At 38.1% G+C, this 20396-nt stretch overlaps 1 protein-coding gene across 1 annotated transcript in view; it reads right to left on the reverse strand.

Moving 5' to 3' along the window:
* Positions 1–20056, reverse strand: part of Gfral (GDNF family receptor alpha like) — a 57214-nt gene extending 37158 nt beyond the window's left edge. Inside the window, exons 1-4 of the mRNA XM_076575399.1 lie at positions 20035–20056; positions 14865–14999; positions 10662–10814; positions 215–271 (exon numbers count right to left, since the gene is read on the reverse strand). Coding sequence (XP_076431514.1) covers positions 215–271; positions 10662–10814; positions 14865–14999; positions 20035–20056 — 367 coding nt within the window. The remainder of the gene's footprint in view (positions 1–214; positions 272–10661; positions 10815–14864; positions 15000–20034) is intronic.
* Positions 20057–20396: the final 340 nt, after the last annotated feature.

A 20396-nucleotide genomic window follows, 5' to 3' on the forward strand; every position in this document is an offset into this window, starting at 1 on the left:
TCCAAAATATTCATAAATAGATGACAGAAGGGCAAAGCAGTTGCTTTCCTAACCCTTTTTGGAAAGACTGCCATGATTTTGCAGCATGTTTCCACTGCAGCCTTTAAACAACACAAATAACGTTGTATCAGCATATCATTAAGAATCCTGATAACACATATCATATCAACCAGTTTTTATAATGTAGATAAAAATAATAGTTTATATGCATTACCATGATGCAAAGGGGTAGTTAGATCCCAGTTGTGATTATTATCCTTTTTCATGTTACCTAGAAAGAAAACAAGAAACCTATTTCACTCTTGAATAGTTTTTAAAATTTTCTGGAGCTATGAATGCATAGTCAACCAAATATTTACAAATGGGTGTGACACTTACTTATTCTCTGGCATTAAAAAATAATGAGAGATAAATGAAGAAAAACCATGTGAGTAAATTAAAAAGCCTTGTTTTGTGGATTCAGTTACTTGAAAATATAAGTTAACGCTAATGACTAGACCAGGTACAGTGAAGCAAAAAAAAAAAAAAAAAAAAGGACCTGAAGAAAAAAGAATAGCAGGAGTATTTTTTTGAACAAAGGAGAGACAGAAAGAAAAAGAAAGTAAAGGAAAAGAAATTTCCCTACCAACAGAATCATAAATCAGGTAGAAATGCAGTTTTAAAATTATTTCCACCTCTGAGTATCTCATTCTCTAAGAATTTCAGGATTCATAAAGGTAGAATTAGAAAATTTCATTGACAGAATCTTTCATTCCACAAGCATTAGTTGGGTTTGGACTGGGTACCAGGTGGCATCCTTGAGAACAGCAGTGTGCAGTCCTTGTAGCTGATATCCCACAGCTTCCTAGGAAATAAACACAACTAAAGCCAACACAAAATACAAGAAACAGCAACAGACCTGTGCAAAGAGTGTTAAGGAAAATGGTATGTTCAGAATTTCATTTTAAAACATCTAATTAATATAATTATTTGTCAACTGTTACCAAGACATCAACTTGTTTTCTGATATAAACATCCCCGCATGACTAAACTGGTCCTTGTTGGGTTGTCTGTGCTCCTTGCTCATCAGCCCACTGCAAGCAAACAACTGTACAACCATAGGCAGGTTCTTCACAGTGCTGCATGTCCCAACCTCTGCAGGCTCTGTACTGCTCTAGCTGCTGTTACTGTATAGTTTTATTTTTCTATTGACTAGGTCAAGAATCATCATTTCTTCTAGAATCCAATCTCCTCCTGTCTTTCTGAGGAAGAGCTGGCTTCTATTTCTGTGGTACAACCCCATATTAAATAAAATTCTAAAAAATGAATAAACAAAAACCAGATTTCAGTGAGTCGTACAAATTTTCTAAAAATACAAATGCAGACATACAAATACAGACAAACACCACTACTTGGACAAATTGACAAGTCTGTGCTATAGACTAAAACATATTTAAGAAACTACCCTTAAGCCAGGTGTCGGTGGTGCACACCTTTGATCCAGCACTTGGGAGGCAGAGCCAGGCAGAGCTCTGTGAATTTGAGGCCAGCCTGGTCTAGAGAGAGAGATCCAGGACAGGCACCAAAACTACACAGAGAAACCCTGTCTCAAAAAAACAAAAACAAAACAAAACAAAACAAAACCCAAAAAAACAAAAACCTACCTGTGACCCATCAATTTGTAATCAGTTTATTGTTATCTACTAGATACTTATGCTAAATAAGTATCTATAAATGAATGCTAAAGCTCTAACCCCAAGTGTATGTGTGTGTGGATATGGTGTTTTTAGGGAATCAGTGAGGGACAAATAAGGTCATAATAGTGGAGCACTGGTCTGCTTGGTTGGGTTACACTTCTTCCATCCCCTCCCATACCCATTCTTTAGCACACATCAAGAAAGGGTCATAGAAGGATACAGCAAGAGGCCAAGGAAGAAGGGAGACTTTATCAAAAGGAGACCCCACTGGACTATCTGGGCCTTCTGTTTCCATGCCATGAAGAATAAAGCTGCTTCTCTCAAAACCATTTAGTCTACGGGGCTTTGTTCTCAGTCTGAATAGAACAACCAACTCGTTGTGGGGGTAGTTATGGCCCAAACCACAAAACATTTACTTTTAGTATAAAAGAGCGATTTTTGTTTCAGATAGTATGCTGTTTTTGTAGGCAGTACAATAAACTGTCTGTATATTAAATGCCAACCTCATGTCATTTCAGATGTGTATATGTTATATTTGTATATGTATATATGCATGCACTTTTCCAAAAGGACATTTTAAACAGTAGGTCCATTATTGAAAACAGTTAAAAGACAGTTGTGCCCTGGGGATAAACAATTATGCACCCACCAGACCTGCACTTGAGCTATACAATCATATACAAATGCATCAAAAACTAGAAAACATTTCCTAAATTTGTGTCAGAATCAACCCCCTTTGTCTTCTCTTCCTTAACATGATCAGTACTGATGGCTGCTTACTCTCGAAGTGGAATCAGGCTAGGGTGTTTTTATTAATTGTATCGATTTCTGCTTTCTTCTTAAATTGACCCACTTGTATCAACAGCTTGGGAATTTGACCTCATCTCATCTTGCTACCACTCTGGTCTAAGATACCATGAACTTTTTTGTTGTTGTTAATCTTGACTAGTCCAACAGGCTTATAATTTATTAATGAATTATCCCTTCCTCTCAGTTTTCACCTTCTGTGCAAATCTCATGTCCCTGTGCCACACATGGAATTAAACACAAATTTCATACTTAGAACTTGAGCTCACCATTTCGATATCTAGTAAATATTGCAGACTCAAAATATACACATCTGGATCTGGATATTTCCTCTGTCCTCCACTAAAGCCCTTTCTTCTGGAAACTGTCCATATTAATTAAAAGAATGACAGTGCTATCTTTGGAGTTAGTGACTCAACACAAAACAAACAAAAAAACTTCAACCCTTGTTCATGTACTCCCACGTGTTTCACGTTTATAAACATATTCAGAATCTATCTTTTTTTATACCGGTCTGTCATCCAACAAGTGTGTGCTGCGCAATCATTGAAGTCTCATAACAATTGTGAGTATGGTTGAGTGAGGGTTCACCTTTACCTGGTGCTTTTCTAGGTATGGTGTTTACCCAACAGGTTACTGACTTACCTGGGCCATCACTAATGCCCATTAGCAATCCACAAGAGGAGGACAGGGTGTCAGTCCCTTGTCTTAATAGGAGAAAATTCTGCAAGTCCATTGTTGTGTGCAAATACTAAGTTCTTGTAGCAACTGCAATGCATTTCAGCTTCTCTATCAAATCCTGTGGATTCCTTTCCACGGCTCTGCTGATAAGCATTCCTCTTAATACTGTGCATGCAAACCATCTTCACAATCAGTTTCTCGGGAAAATGGCACGAGAAACTCCTACCTTGAGAAGTCAAGAATCTAGAGAGCAATCATTTTTGTCTATTTGTTCTTTTATCTCAGGGGTTTAGAACTTATAGTGGAAAGGTAGAGACTCTAATTAAATGACTATCTTTTCCCCTGTTTTATCTGTTTTTTTTTTCTTTTTTGTGTGTGTTTGTTTCTGTTTTTGTTTTTTTGAGACTGCATCTCCCTAAGTAGCTCTGGCTCTCCTGGAACTCACTTTGCAGACAAGACTGGCCTTGAACTCAGAGATCTGCCTGCCTCTGCCTCCTGGGTTCTGGGATTAAAGGTATGTGCCACTACACTGGCTGCTTCATTAATTTTAATTTTTTTAAAAAAATGTAGCAGTCTTCTTCAATGGAGGACAGATGTCCTTCTTTCACTACACAGATCTAAATGTTCCCTAAGCATTTGTTTAATGAAAAAATGAATAAATAAAATTGGGAATATGCTTCATTCTTTCTGATACCCTCTGTCCATTGGCATAGTATGAAGGTTTACAAACATTTAATTTCTAAGAGAAATTTAAAATTAACCTTCAAAGTAGAAATGACAATTAGAACTAGAAATTAAGTATTCTTTAGTTAACACATTTTTATGATTATGCTCAGTGTTCCTAAATTATTCCTTTAAATACCAACCCGAAGCCATGTCCTCCTGGAGTCCATGTTCCTTGTCTTGACTGACGGTGGGAATTTGATTGATTTGAGTATCCTGGATGCAAATGTCTTCAAATAAGCTTTTCCAAATCCGAATGCAGTCTCCTTCCAAAGGGAAACCACACTGACAGCCCCACAAAACCGTGTCTCTCAGGCTCTCTCTCAGGGAGACACACAACAGTCGGCCGCTAAGGGTGTGGCATTGTGCAGTTCCTTTGCCACAGGCTTTCTTAAAGTTCTCATGGAGCCGAGTGCAGTGCTCAGATTCCCGGCAGGCCTCTGCTGCTGCGATGCAGCCGTCCGTCCTCTCGGCCGTTAAAGATGAACCTTTCCTCTGGAACCGTCGTGGAACGTTTGACAGCAGCACCCGATCGGAAGACCCTGCTGTCTCCTCTAGGAATAAAGTCAAAGAATGGTTTAAGAACTAAGTCCATTTACTCTTTATGTGTTCATAAACTCTTTCATGTCTTTTTTAAGAATATAAATACATTATATCGATATTTCAATATCTTTCAAAATATTGGAAAATTGTTTTAAGGCATCTGTTCCAAATGATCTGAAATTTAGGAAACAGACATACTAAGTTTTCAACTGTGGACATATACAGTATTAGCACTGAGTTTCTTCTCTTGGAGATGCTTGGGTTTCATTCACTTTTGTCTTCATTGCGTTTTGACAATTGACACAACTTTCAATTAACTTAAATATGCAAATTTAATACATTATTTCCCATAAACTTTTAAAACCTTTCATTGCCTTCTGGAAATATGCCTTTACTAAAAGGTTTCTCAGATGTTTTTCTTGTTTTTTTTTTCCTTATACTCTTTCAGGTGTTTTTTTTTTCCTCAGCCTTTTAGCTCCTCATACAACGTAATTCCACACATTTTCATCCAATCACACACATGCACATGAAATAAGACAAGATAAAGTAAAATGATACACATTTATAATTTATATTTTGCTTTTGCACATAATAAAGTAAAATATTTTTGCCATACTCGAGTAGCAATTTTCAGCTCTTGGAGGCTGTTCTACTCTGCATAGAAGCCAGTAACCCATAGTATATTCATTCCACAGAAAGAAGATGAGAAATGCAGCTTCCTTATAAAGTTTTGGGTACCCTGAGCATAGGCTTTGGGGTCTGTTTCTAAAACATATCTCTGCCTCTGAGATACTTCAGATGACCTCCACATTTGCAAAGATTTTTTTTTATTGGTTTTATTGCATAAGTGTTCCTCACAGTTTCATTTTTTTAATTCTTTGTAGGTATATGAGATAAACACCATATAGCTAACTTCATGCTATGAAAATGTTTACTTACAATCTACTTATGGTACCATTATAAAAACTTGTCCATAGTTATAACTCTGGAATATGTTTTGAAACACACACTATTGTAGTATTCAAACATTTTTCAAATAAGAACTCACCATAAATTGCTTGTAAGTCAGACTAATAAGAACAGAGACCACATTAGCTAGCAAGCCTGGGCACACATTGTGAAATCTATGTAAATGAAGATTGTCTGCATGTAGTTAGTTCCTCTTATATTGGCCATGTATAGTTATTTTCATTAGAAAATATTTATTTTCCAATAAGCTTTATATATCTACTTAAATATCAATCTGTTTTATGATATGCATCAGCTATAACTAAATATATATATGAAATAAACCAGGTTAAATTACATAATCCTATTAAATGTCTGTTTTACTCTATGATGTTAGCTACTAAATAGCTTTACTCAGCTTTATGTCCATTGCACCAGGGATTATGATGTGTCTACCTATATTAAGTGAATCATAACTATTTTTATGAATGAACATATGATTTTAATGTTCAAACTTTGAGAAGTTAAGTGTTTACACAATATATTTCATGATAGTATATTTAGTTTTGGGTACTATTCTGGAAACTCTGGCAGAATCAAAAATATCCAAACTTAAAAATGTAGGTTTATATACACTAGGGACGGTTTTAGTGTTGCCACGGAAAGAGAAGATTTTTTTTTCTGCAGTGTGATTAAAGGTTTTTCCAGAGTGTTGAGATTGGAATACAATGAATGATGAGACTGAAGCTATCATGTCCCTCTTCTCTCTAAGCTGAATTGTAGGCAGTCTATTAGGGGCTCTTTGAAACTGTAACCCTCCAATGGTCCATAATGAAATACACTCGAGGGAATGTTTAGGTCTCCACCTCCAGGTCATCAGATAAGGGTTCTGCTGCCTGGATTGTCCATATTTCACATTGTAATGTTAAATGAACTTCTATTCTGTGAAAAAAACTTTTTTAATGTGAAATGACTTCAATCTCTCTGAATTTGTCTGTACTTGTTAAAGTGATGATATTTTGTGAAAATGACATGAGGATGGCCATTGAGTTAAGAGTTTACTGTCTTGGAAAAAAAATTGCGTCACTATTAGAATAAACATTACAAATGATTGTAACTCAGTCTACTTTCAACCAAAAAATAAAGAAGACACATTAATTGCCAAAATAATGTCATTTCCACGTCCTGTTGTACTGGTTTCTCATATCTATAATGGTTGACTACTCTCTCTGTCTTCTTTTTCTGGCTTTTGAAGTTTGATAGTTTGTTGTTTTTCTCCCTATTGCTAAAGAAAAGAAAATTATGTGAATGGTAGAAAAGAAGTTGCAGGGAGAAGGGGGCTAAGGAGAAGGAAGGGAGATTGATTAGAGAGGTGGGTGTTGCAACAGTCACCATGTGCTTGTGCTAAACAGCTTTTCACCAACTTGACAAGTTCTGGGTTCTTTAATTAGATTGTGAAATTTTACTAGCAAATGTTATTCTTCATATTTTTTTTTTACATGCCTTCACACTCATTTCCAGCTGGTCACCAAGTCTTCATGATTATAATTCACAATTTTCCACTGAAGTATATCTTAGAAGTTTCAGGGCTACTGTGTTAGCTTGAAAACGTGACACCTCTCATTAGTTTGGACATGGGTGATCTCTCTCTCTCTCTCTCTCTCTCTCTCTCTCTCTCTCTCTCTCTCTCTCTCTTTCTCTCTCTCTCCCTCCCTCCCTCCCTCCCTCCCTCCCTCCCTCCCTCCCTCCCTCTCTCATTCTCTTCTAATCCCTGGAAATGACTTTTAAAAAAGGAGATGAATTTTTCATTTCTCTGTTTAAACTATACAACAGCTCCTCACAGCAAATCATGAAATCTAATCTCTTTAGAAAGGCAAGTGAGTCCAACTTTCCCCGATGTATAGCATCTGGTTTCTTTCTCGCATCATCTTGAGATGCTTCTCCATCTTACAACACAGCAAAACAAAGGCTTTGTTGTTCCTCAAATGGTTGCAGCTTCATTTTATTGCCTCTGGTTACAACATTTATTTCTTTTTCCCTCCCTAAGGAGCTCAGTTCACCTAACTCTACCAGTTCTATGAAGTGTTTGAAGTCGCAATTATTTCCTCTGCTATGATGTCAATGCACACATTCATTGTGGATGGGTGCATGACTATCAAGTAGAACACAGCACAGTGTGCAAAGTGATACTTGGAAATTTTTACTTTAGTTAGGAACTGAGATAGTCTGAAATAGACTTGACTTTAATTCTTGACTTTAGAATTAAACTAGAAATCAACAAGAAAGGTATCCAGGAAATCTCGGGTATCTGAGAATTAGCAATCTTCTAAATGAACTATGCATTGAAGGAGTGATGAAGCAGAGGAGAAGTTAATTGGAAATGATATTCAGGTGAAATCTTCTGAGAAGTGTTTCCTCAGGACGAGCACACAGAGGCGGTAGTTCAGGGGAGCAAAGGTTACTTCTCATGAGGACAGCTGAGCTTGGTAATGTGTAAGAGACTACCACATGGTATTGGTTTTGAAGGCATGAAACAGTCATGGAGGGCAGCTGAGGCTTGGCATCATGCGGCTATGATGGAATCCTTTCAGAGTAGCCAGAGGCCTTTGTAAAGGTTCAGCTTAAGTTGAAGTGAAAACCCAAGGATTAAAGGGGTAGTGGAGAGAAGCTGAGGTTTGTCACTAAGTACTAGGGTCAAAACCCCTGCAGAGAGGCCAGAAGGCCATTTTTGGAGGTACAGCCTGTTTCAGTGGAGACCACAACATATTAGAGATTCTAGGACCATGGAATATCCACCAAAGATAGCAGTGTGTTTGGAGTAAGCCTACAAGACAAGCTATGTGTTCTATGGATGGCGGAGCCAAAGATGAGGAGTTTCCCAAGCCTTTTGAAGGTCAGAATACTGTGAGCAAATCCCAGACTTGGACACTGAGATAGTTACACTATTGGAGTTTGGTTTTGCTTTGATATGACTGCAATTGTGCCCTGCTTTTTCCTTCTTGGGAAAAGAAGTAAGTAAGTTATCAAGGAACACATCCAGTCAATGAAAAAAATGGTGCTACCAAGACCCTTATAAAATGACCTAAAACTGAGTGCAAAGGCAATTATTTTCTTATTTTTGTATTATTGTTTTATTATTGTAACTATAAAATATTATATTTTATGTATTCTTTGAAATTTTGATACATGTTTACAATATATTTTGGTTATATCCCTCCCCTACAGGTTTCTTTAACTTCCCTTGAGACCCACCAAATTGTCTCACTCCAGACACTATGTCCTCTTCTTCATTCTTTTATTATTCTTATTATTATCAGCCCACTTAGTCAAGTTAATTTTATTTGGGAAATGGCTATGGAAATATTCACTGGGATGTATCACTATCTCCAAACAAAGGTGACTCTCCCTCTCTTATTAGCCATCAAATGCTATAACTTCTCTGTTAGGGGTGCGGTCTTGGGAGCTCCTCTCCCACCCATGCTGGAATTTTGAATGGCTTTATTTTGTGTGGGTCTTGTGCAGGCAACCATGACTGCTGTGTCATGTCCAGAGGACAGTATTTCACACCTCCTTCCCAACTTCCTGCACTTAACCAACAGTCTTTCCACTCTTTCTTCTTCAGTGTTCCCCGAGCTTTGATTGGAGGTGGGGTGGGGTTACAGAAGATTCATCCACAGATGAGTGAGCACGCAATGGCCATTTTTTTGTTATTAAAAACAAAAGTTGCAAATGAAGACCAATTTATAGTCAAATGAACACAGATGAACACCACCAAATATGAGAAAAACACACACACACACACACACACACACACACACACACACAGAGAGAGAGAGAGAGAGAGAGAGAGCAAACTATCAATGCATGAATTTTAAAAAGGACAGTACAACTTCTACAGATATTAAAAAAGACAACCAGAGAATACTAAGCAGAATATTACAGAGATCTACAAAGATAGAAGTCATAAAGAGTCACATAGAAAATAAAATAAACAAACACTATAATATAAATACGATTATGATAAATGGAAGATAAACTATTGCTGTGAATATCGCTCTATATAAGTAAAACACTGATGGCCAGTGACCAGACAGGAAGTATAGGCAGGACCAAGGAGAGAGGAGAATTGGGGAAACAGGAAGAAGGAGGGGGAGACACTGCAGCCACCACCAGGATAAGCAGCATGTAAAGATGCCGGTAAGCCACGAGCCACATGGCAAGGTATAGATTTATAGAAATGGGTTAATTTAAGATATAAGAACAGTTAGCAAGAAGCCTGCCACGGCCATACAGTTTATAAGTAATACAAGCGTCTGAGTGATTATTTTATACGTGGATTGTGGGACTGCAGGGCTTGGTGGAACCTGGAGAGAAGCCCTCCAGCAACAAACTATTGTGGAACATTATTTTAAAATGTGCCATATTTGTTTATTCTGTGGAGCATTTGTTTTAATGATGCAAAGATGTGTTGCATTCTTTTATGTTGCATTTAACTCTGTGAAGCTGTGTTACTTTCCCTGTCAAAAACATCTGATTGGTCTAATAAAGAGCTGAACAGCCAATAGCAAGGAAGGAGAAAGGTGGCACTGGCAGGCAGAGAGAATAAATACGAGGAGAAATCTGGTAGAAAAAGATCAAGGAGCGAGAAAAAGAGGAGAGGAGGACTCCAGGGGCCAGCCACTCAGCTACACAGCAAGCCAGAGTAAGAAGTAAAGAAAGATATACAGAAATAGAGAAAGGTAAAAGCCCAGAGGAAAAAGGTAGATGGGACAATTTAAGTTAAGAAAAGCTGGCTAGAAATAAGCCAAGCTAAGACAAGGCATTTACAAGTAATAATAGGAGCTGGGTGGTGGTCTTCCCCAAAGAGCCTAAGAGTAAAGACTAATAAAACAACCAGCAACAAGAAACTACAAAAGTTCATTCATGGCATTGAAACTAGGCCAATTCTATAACAATTAATCATATAAATTTATATTTTATGTATCACATGATGAATTGTGCAGCTATAGTACTATTTAAACCAATAATTAAAGCAAGAGAATCAATTCTTTCTATACTGTTCTAGAATATAGAAAAGAAAGTACTTTCCAATTTAGTTTTAACAGCCAGCATTAGGTATATAACAGAATTAATAATTTAAGAAACTATGTCAATATCCTGCTTGAACTCAGACATAGCAATAAAATATTATCAACTTAAATACAGTAAATGTACAACAAATGAATGCACAGTGACTGAATGGGATTCAGATTTGAAATAAAGAGCTGATTCAGCAAATATTACCTGTCTGATTGATGCATTTTTTCCCAAAAAGTTTGTTCACTGTACAGTGGAGGTCATCGACACAAAGACATTCTTTAAGCTGGAAATTTTTTTCCACCAAAGACTGGATACTCAGGTTACAATGTGATGAGTTATTTATCTTGCAGGAGTCACCTGGGTTTCATAATCACATATAACACTGAAGATATTAATCTGAATATAAAGTTTATTTCTCCTTCACAAAGTGCTTTTAGTACATCAACCCAAGAAATTAACGAGTTTAGTAAGATTATCTTGGTTTGCTAAAGGATGTTCATCAAATTGACTTTATCCTCCAAGTTTTTAACAATGAACAGAAATAGTATTGGCTATGGGATGCATTTTAATACACGAATATTAAGTTTGATATGGCGAAAATATTCAAAGTACCAGGCCCCTGGGTATTTAAGTTACCCAGAAAGCGCCAAAGAAGACAGATCTTTTGTCCCACAAACACTGAGTGAATCAAAACAAATTAGGATCTGTTGCATACACATAAAATTTGGGCTCTGTTTTTAAGCAATCCACTATTGAGAGGTTTTGATCTAGGAGCATCTGGATCAAGGGTGGTGTTGCTAGTGTAACTACTAAGAATTCCTTCAATGCTTACGAACTACAAACATCAAACAGAAAACAGAGAAACTTGACCATACCTCCCAGGGTAATCTTTCTCACTCTACTTTGCCCCCCTCATCCCTCCCAAGAGGGGTGTAATTTGCCCACTTGTAGAGCAGACAAATGCCCTACCACTGAGCTACACATGGACTCCCCGGTTCATTTTCTTATTTAAAAGTTTTATACATTGTAATTAAAATATAATTACATCATTTCTCCCCTTTCTTTCCCTTCCTCAAACTGCTCTCAAATCCCCTTCCTCCTACTATTTCAATGATTCCTGCTCTCAAATTGGTAAACTTTTCTTCTCTGATTATCGTTGTTACATAGATAGATAGATAGATAGATAGATAGATAGATAGATAGATAGATAGACAGATAGATAGATATGTACATGTTTGCACAGATATATAAATACAACCTGATGAGTCTGTTTTATTGTTTGTGTGAATATCTTTTCAGGGCTGATACTTTGTATTGGACAAACAATTACGCCCCTCAACCCTAGGAGAGACTAACTCTCTCTTTCTCAGCAGTCATCAGCTGCCTGTAGTTCTTTGTCTAGTGGAGTGATCCCCTGAGATTTTCCCTTTCCTCACTAGCATGTCTATTAGTCTTGCCATTGTTCAAATCCTGTTTATACAGCCATTTCTATGAGAGCCTGTATATTTATATTCATAAAGATGCAGTAAGTGGCACCCACATGTTAGTGGTATCCAGAGTTCTAATTGGAATGAAGACTCACTCAACAGGGAAGAAATCATGCCTGGTAGTAGACACCTAGCCAACTTCCCCCCTCCTAATGAGATCATAGATCTTAGAAGAAAATCTGCTACTACAAGTTGCCAGACCAACTATATCCTAAATCTTGTCCTTATACCCAGAGATAAATATAGCTATCAACACTCATCAAAGAAGTTCTCCCTCCCTCTCTTTTAAGGTTTACTTCATTTTATTTGTGTGCCTGTGTGTTTAGACTCCACATACATGCTTGCCTGGTGCCAATGGGGAATAGAAGAGGGCACCAGATACCCTGGAACTGGAGGTATAGATAATTGTGAGGTGCCATGTGGGTGTTTGGGTTCTAACCTGGGTCCTCTGGAAAGCAACCAGTGCTCTTAACTGCTGAGCCGTCTCTCCAATCCCAAGGAGCTCCTCTTTACAGTAAATGTATACCATCACAGATAATCACAACTGCACACAATCCAGAGATCAGTAAATCATGTGGATCCCAGACAGCCCCAGTGGATACACAGTTTCTGCTTCTATGGCTCCGGGACCATCATGTGAGAGGAGGACAGAAAGATTATAAGAGCCAGAATACCAGGAAATCTGTGTGGGGTGGTCTAGAAGTGACTTTTAAAACAAAATACACATTTTAGTGTTTCCACCTGTAGAATGCTTTCCAAAATACCTTAAAGCTTTCTGTATTTGAAATGATGTTCTGCACACAGTGGAATACCAATGCTTGCTGTTTGGTAATGTCCAAGCTGACCTTACACAGGGGGCTGGGGTGCAATTCAGTCTCAGCTATCCCATCTCTTTAACTATTTTGTTTGCTCTTTTGTTGTGACATATTTTATTGTACTTGTTACTCTAAAACTATATTAAAAGGTATGTGTTTCTAAAGTTCTCCTAACACTTAGACAGCATTTTATAAGTAACATTGAATGAATCAGTCACTTATAATTACCAGTATTTCATTTTCTGGTTAAAAATTAATTTGCTCTAACCTACAATTTTTTAGATTAAAAAACTAATTGAATTTTTTACTTGTATATTTAGGGACATTTCTCTCTGCTTCATATATAAAATAATTACTCAAATACTATCATAATTCATTGCAAATGGCTTAGATTTGTTAGCTAACATAATAAATAACTTATAACAGATGACATATTAAGTGTAATATTTTAATACCACATTTAAAGTTGCCTTGTCAAATATAGCTAGGATTTCATTGTCAAAACAAATATGGGTTGTTTTTGTCATTTTCTGAACTCATCTTAAAATATTTTATTCTGAGCAAATGTGTAAGCACTAGCTGTAACTCTCCTATGGATGTAAATATCTTTGTCTTCTCTCCAGGGCAGAGAAGCAAAGTCCTCTGTAACATCCTTTGGAGTCCTTCGAGTCCTGTTGATGGAGACCCTGGCATAGTTAGAACTATAGGCTACTGCCTTTGACCCAGAACACTCTAGGGGTAGGTGAGATTCAGTAGGAGTATATTGTCCAATATTCATAGAAAGGGCGGGGAAACATTATGTCATGCAGTATATTTTTCATTTTCCCCTCTTGGTCTCTTATTAAACTTTGCACAATTTTCATGAGATGTTTAATTATAATAATCACAGTACAAAGACAAACTTGTCATAATGGTAGAGTATAATTTTTAAAACGACTTTGGCATAACAACACCATGGGAATGTGTTTCCCTGTGTAACCGGCCTCTTAGAGCAGTCTACTTTTAGCGAATGCTAAAGTACTTTGAGCAATACTAACTCAACGACCTGACTGTTCAGATGACTTTTGTTGCTGTTTTACAAATACTGGTCACTCAACATCACCCCCACCTCCTCCTCAACAACAATGACGAAAGCAAGCAAGACATGAGGCCAAAGGTTCCAGGGAGTTCAGAGAACAGCTAACCTCATCACATGAGAGCAGCTAACCCCATCACATGCGCCCAGAGGTTGAAAAAAATAGGCAATTCCATTTATCTCCCACCTAGCACTTCTTTTTTTATCGACACAGGGTTCCTCTGTGTAGTTTTGGTGCCTGTCCTGGATCTCGCTCTGTAGACCAGGCTGGCCTCAAACTCACAGAGATCCGCCTGGCTCTGCCTCCCGAGTGCTGGGATTAAAGGCGTGCGCCACCACCACCCGGCTTACCTAGCACTTCTTATATGAGAAGGTAGTTTCGGGATGTGGCAAAGTCATGGCCTCTTCTTTTCCCACCCTCAACTACAAAAACTCTCAGACTCTGGGCCCAGCATTCCTGTTCCTGTTTCTCCCGATGCTCTGGGGCCGGGTCGCTGGGTGTCACCTCTAACAACAGTAGAAGTCTGCTCTCAAGAGTTTGGGGGTGGAATGGAGTCTTCACTCTTCATTTCCCTCTGCCTGCTCAGTTCTTATATTTTCTTGCAGTCACTACAATCTTTGCTCTAATCTGGAACCGCCCTCCGAACATTTGCACTTTACAAATCTTAAAACATATTTTAATTTGTCCATGACACAGTAGGAATGGAAAATAGTATACATAGTATATTACAAATGTGCAAATAAAATTTTAGTCATGTTACTAGGACTAGGCATATAATTACAGGATTCATAGTGAGAGAAAAATAATAATAATTTGAAATTTTGCCGAAACTGCCCTCAGTGTTGCTATACAAGGGCCCATTAGTAATTAAGTGTACAGTTTGGTAACTAAGGTCAAGCATCAAGATTAAGTGAAGAATTTAAAGGAAAATTGATTTAGCTCCTAGGATTCTATAAGATAATATGAAATCTCACTGCTGCATTGGTTCCATGCTACTCATTTGGGTGGACTTTTGACACCGGGTTTTACCTGGAATGAGGCAGGTGTCTTCCACTGATCTCCATGACTGCTCACAGCCTTTTGCATCAATCAAGCATTGCTGCACTAAATGTACACAGCCATTCGTCTGGGAAGAGGATTCATTTTCTGAACTCAGCCTCGCAGCTTGAACAACAGCAACAAGAAAACAAGGACATGTTCTCAATGTTACAGCATGGTGGCCATTTTCCTCAGATCTAAGTTATTGATAGTGAAAGGCAGAATTATGGACAATACAATGTGGCAGAACTATTATGAGGATGAAACAAACTTTCTCCCCCTCCCCGTAGTTCTGTGTTTCTCTATTGTAAATAGATAGTTTTCATTAGCTGTTTTAATTATGATACAATGTAACAGGTTTCATTGTGACTTTTTTCCCCAAATATGTATCCTTTAGTCTCATTTGACTCTGCTAGACTTCTCCCTTATCCTCTTCCCCCCTCTACATGGTCCCTCTGTCTGATAAAATGTTCAGTACCCATAAGTCATCAAGGAAGCGCAAATGTGTAATTCATTGGTGTTGCATCTTACATCAGTCAGAATGGCTCTTGTCAAAAAAACAACAAAAGCTGATGAGAATGTGAAGAAAGACCCTCATTCACCGTTGGTGGGAATGTAAACTGGTGTAGCTACTGTGGAAATCAGTGTGGAAGATTCTCAAAAAACCAAAAATAAACCGAGCTCTACCATTCTTGGGTCTCTACCCAAAGAATTCTAAATCCACAAACCACAGAAATACTTACAGATCCACCTTGTTGCCGTGCAGTATAAGATTCTTAGACAAGGTCTATTATTTGCCTGCTCTGCCTTCTTACCTTGCATTTACTCCTTGACTCGTAAAATTTTTATTACTTTCATTCCATCAAAACCACTTCTAAAAACAGTTTTATTTCAATTTATGTGTATGTGCACTTATGCACATGTGTGTGGGTGCCCACGGAGGCCAGAAGAGGGAGTCAGATTCCCCGGAGCTGGTTTAAAAGTGATTGCAAGCTGCCAAACATGGGCACAGGGAACCCAGCTTGTATCCTCAGGAAGAGCAGCAAGTACTCTTTACTGAGCCATCTCTCCAGCCCCTAAACAACTTCTAAAAAAATGTCATTTATGTCCCCTTAACATAAAATGGAACATTTTTAAGACTGTGTCTCCTCTGTCAGTGTCTGGGTGCTTTGATGATTTGTTTGTTTTAGAGTCTCTCTCTTCCTCTGGAAACGGTTTCTTGATGATTCACCACCTTATACCATTTGCTGAGAGTGAGGCTTCCTGTCATCCTCTTAGCACTCAGTTAAAATATATTTTCAGTTCAAATTCTGTTTTCAGAACTTTCTTGGTTTTATTCATACTCTTCAGGGAGAATCCTATTTCTTGCATGGCTTGAAATAAAATATCTAGACTAAAGATTCTCTAATATATAATCTAAGCCCTAATACTTTCAATACCAAGCCTAGATAAAAAGCTATTTCCTTTATTGGCATACTGTAGACTCAGATTTATTTAGCCTTGTCCTCATCATTAATCCTTTATGGTGAATCACTGTACTTCATCAGCAATGACACTGATAATATAGATATCCAAACAATTCATAAGAGATATTTTAATGCATCCTCAACTTCAACGTACCATATCTATCCCTGTAAGCGTTGTGCCTCTGTGCTTTGAGCCACTGAACAGCCTTCCCTGGCCAATTGCCTGGCCTCTGGATTTATTTGAGTAAGAGCAGTTCTTTATGTCACCTTATGTATGGAATACATTTTTAGTATGGCCATTTCTTTGCTTAGTCTCTTTGGGTGGCTCCTCATAACATGGCTTTCATATTTTTTATCACATGCACCCCAGATATCTTAAAGCTTTCTGTAGTACTCCAAGCTGCCTTGCCCCTTTGAAGTTCACCCTTTGGCCTCTAGTAAGCAATCTAATTCTTGTTCTCTGGGATAATATTTTGTCTTTTAAAACTGATTATGATCATTATCTATGTTATGGGAAATATGAATTCTATACTTTCTTTTTTTTCTACAACCCAAGTGAGCAAACACCCCTCTTTTGTCTCCCTGGGAGCTTAGAAGTCCCGAAGGTGTAGAATTTCTTGCCCTGCAGTGTGTGTTCATTGGCTTGTCTACAACACTATGCTCTCTACATTTACTGGACAGTTAATACGGGACATTCAGGATTGTATTCTTTTTTTTTGTTTGTTTGTTTGTTTGTTTTTCGAGACAGGGTTTCTCTGTGTAGCTTTGCACCTTTCCTGGAGCTCACTTGGTAGCCCAGGCTGGCCTCGAACTCACACTGCCTCCCGAGTGCTGGGATTAAGGGCGTGTGCCACCACTGCCCGGCAGGATTGTATTCTTAACACACGGTTGTGTTTTATGGGTATTCAATTAGTATATGTTTGATTTACATCAGTTTAGCTCTTAACAGATAAGGTTTATATAAATAGCTAATAAGTCATCCAGATATTTACAAGTTATTTTCAGGGACATTTTCTAAAAGCAATCAAGAAAATAGTAATACTAATTTAGTGTATTTTATAACTGAATCAATTTCTTTTATCAAACATATAAAACAGACACTTGATTATGCAATAAATGGAAAAAATAAGAGAACCACAATTGAGTCAGAAATATGACCTACAAGTTTTAAGACATTAAGTAAATCTCTTCTTTTGTTACCTCTTTCCAAGCCTTGTTTTCTTTCTTTTTTTAATATATATTTTTATTTTATAATTAACTTAATTTCACATATCAGCCACGGATTCCCCTGTCCTCCCTCCTCCCACCTCCAGCCCTCTTCCCCAATCCACCCCCCCATTCCCACCTCCTCCAAGGCAAGGCCTCCCCTGGGGAGTCAGCCCAGCCTCATAGACTCAGCCAAGGCAGGTCCAGTCCCCTCCTTCCTACACAAAGGCTGAGCAAAGTATCTTAGCATAGGCCCCAGGCTCCAAAAAGGCAGCCCATACACCAAGGACAGGTCTTGGTTCCACTGCCTGGGGACCTCCCAAACAGTTCAAGCTAATCAACTGTCCCACTTATCCAGAGGGCCCAGTCCAGTTCCATGGGGGCTCCTCGGCCATTGGTTCACAGTTCATGCATTTCCACTAGTTTGGCTATTTGTCCCTGTGCTTTTTCCAATCATGCTCTCAATATCTCTCGTTCATACAATCCGTCCTTTCTCCCTCCAATTGGGCTCCCGGAGCTCCACCTGGGGCCCGCCTGTGGATCTCTGCATCCACTTCCATCAGACACTGGATGAGAGTTCTATCATGACAGCCAGGGTATTCGGCCATCTGATCACCAGAGCAGGTCAGCTTAGGCACTCTCTCGACCATTGCCAGTAGTCTAAAGTGGAGGTATCTTTGTGGATTTCTGTGGACCTCTCTAGCACTCTGCTTCTTCCTATTCCCCTGGGGTCTTCATTCATCACAGTATCTCCCTCCCCGACAGCCTACAGAATGGGAAGAGATCTTCACCAACCCCACATCTGACATAGGGCTGATTCCGAGAATATATAAACAACACAAGAAACTAGACATTAAAATACCCAACAGTCCAATTAAAAAATGGGCTATAGAGTTAAACAGAGAATTCTCAACAGAAGAAACTCAAATGGCTGAAAGGCATTTAAGGAATTACTCCACATCCTTAGTCATCAGGGAAATGCAAATCAAAACGACACTGATATACTATCTTACACCCATCAGAATGGCTAAGATCAAAAACACTGAAGACAGCTTATGTTGGAGAGGATGTGGAGCAAGGGGTATACTCCTCCACTGTTGGTGGGAATGCAAACTTGTATAGCCACTTTGGAAATCAATATGGCATTTTCCAAGCCTTGTTTTCTAAGACTCCAAGAAAATTGGAATGCTGTTACATTTTTAACAAATTCACCATTTCCCCTATGGTTTTAGGCAACAGGAATTTGCTTCATCATGACATGTAATTACACAATACTGAACAAGAGTTGTGCAGTTTGGAGAAATTTTCAGTCTTAACCATGTTAGGTATAATTTCTTTTTTTCACACAACTTGGTTTCTGTGTTAATTTGGAAGTAAAAGATGACAGGGAATGACTCTAGCCTTTTCAACCAAAGCCTTGAAGAAAAAGTGATATGGTTTGTGTAATCTGATACATTGCTACAAAAATTGAAACTCATAGATTTATCTTTATAGCAAAACTAAAAATACTAGAAAATAAAAAAGAAATAAGGAAACATTAGAGGAATGAGAGAAACAAATCTCTCAACATGAAAATTTCCATAGAGACATTGAAAACGTGCAAAGGACCCTTTACTTCCTGGCTAATTTTCTTGGATTTGATTTATTTTGCTTTCCCTTTTCTTTTTAATGTATTTTGGAATAACATACATTATATTCTGGCTCTTATTTAGCTCCATTCATCAACAACCATAGCTAATAGTAAAGAAAATATCCTGGTTTGTTTATTAATATCCAATATGATCACAATTATCCCTCATCCTGAAATTGATACGTAGATGCTAACATATCCTAAAGAAAAATATTAACTTTCATCAATCACATATCTATGAAGTAGATTTTTTTGGGCTGTGTGTTAAGGGAAAATTATTTGGACCAACTTCTTATAATGATCCAACATGAGAGATTTGAGCCCACATTTTACCTGTAGGCCATGAATGTCACTCAAGAGGCAGAGTTTTAATGCAGAGCTCGGGAACTTTGCTCCACTCAGCTGACCCTGGATAGTAAGGTTGAAAATTAGAGGGACAGTTTGTGTTGCCCTCTCTTTTTAATCTGCTTTCAAAGCTAAACAGATATACAAAACCTTGTCGCCCTTTAACTTGTAAGTATATACTAGACAGATGACATTTTCCAAAGGCTCTTGTGCATATGGAAACTCGGTAGATCTTAATAAATGATTCAAAGTCATTTAGGTTGTTTTGCAGGAGCAGGAGTAATGGGATGAGTAATTAAATGATCACGTTTCATATTTTCCAGAGTTAGAAACAAGTGACTGCAGGTAAATGCACATTTCTCAAAAGCAGTAAATAACATCAGAGTACAAGTTAGTAACATAATTGGCATTTCTTATTGTATGTCCCCATAGGCTTAGGCTAGATGGGACAGCATCCAATGTATAAAGAGTTAATATTGCAATAAATTCAGAACTAGCAGCACAGTTCACTTACCCAAGAAAATGAACACTATCATGTTGGACAACGAGATGTTCACCTGGGAGAAAGGCAGAAGTACTGACTTCAACCAGCTTGCTTCCCAAAGGAAACTTCCGGAATAAGCTTCCAGTTTCTGCTCTCGCTTCCTAAGAGCACAGCCAATTAGAGTCAGCTTCTGATGTCACCGTTTCCTCACCAATTTGTTCTGAGCTGTGAACTTTCCTAATTACATTCAAATCCAATTGTTCTCCTCAGTGTGTGAACCCAGGATATTATGCTCCCACGAAATCTTGCAAACCAAATAACAGGGGGAAATGATGCATTCTCTGCACATTGACTAGAACACTAAGCTGTGCTTCCTGAATGTAACCGTCTTC

This window comes from Peromyscus maniculatus, chromosome 7 (genome assembly GCF_049852395.1).
Source record: "Peromyscus maniculatus bairdii isolate BWxNUB_F1_BW_parent chromosome 7, HU_Pman_BW_mat_3.1, whole genome shotgun sequence".
Lineage (NCBI taxonomy): Eukaryota > Metazoa > Chordata > Mammalia > Rodentia > Cricetidae > Peromyscus > Peromyscus maniculatus.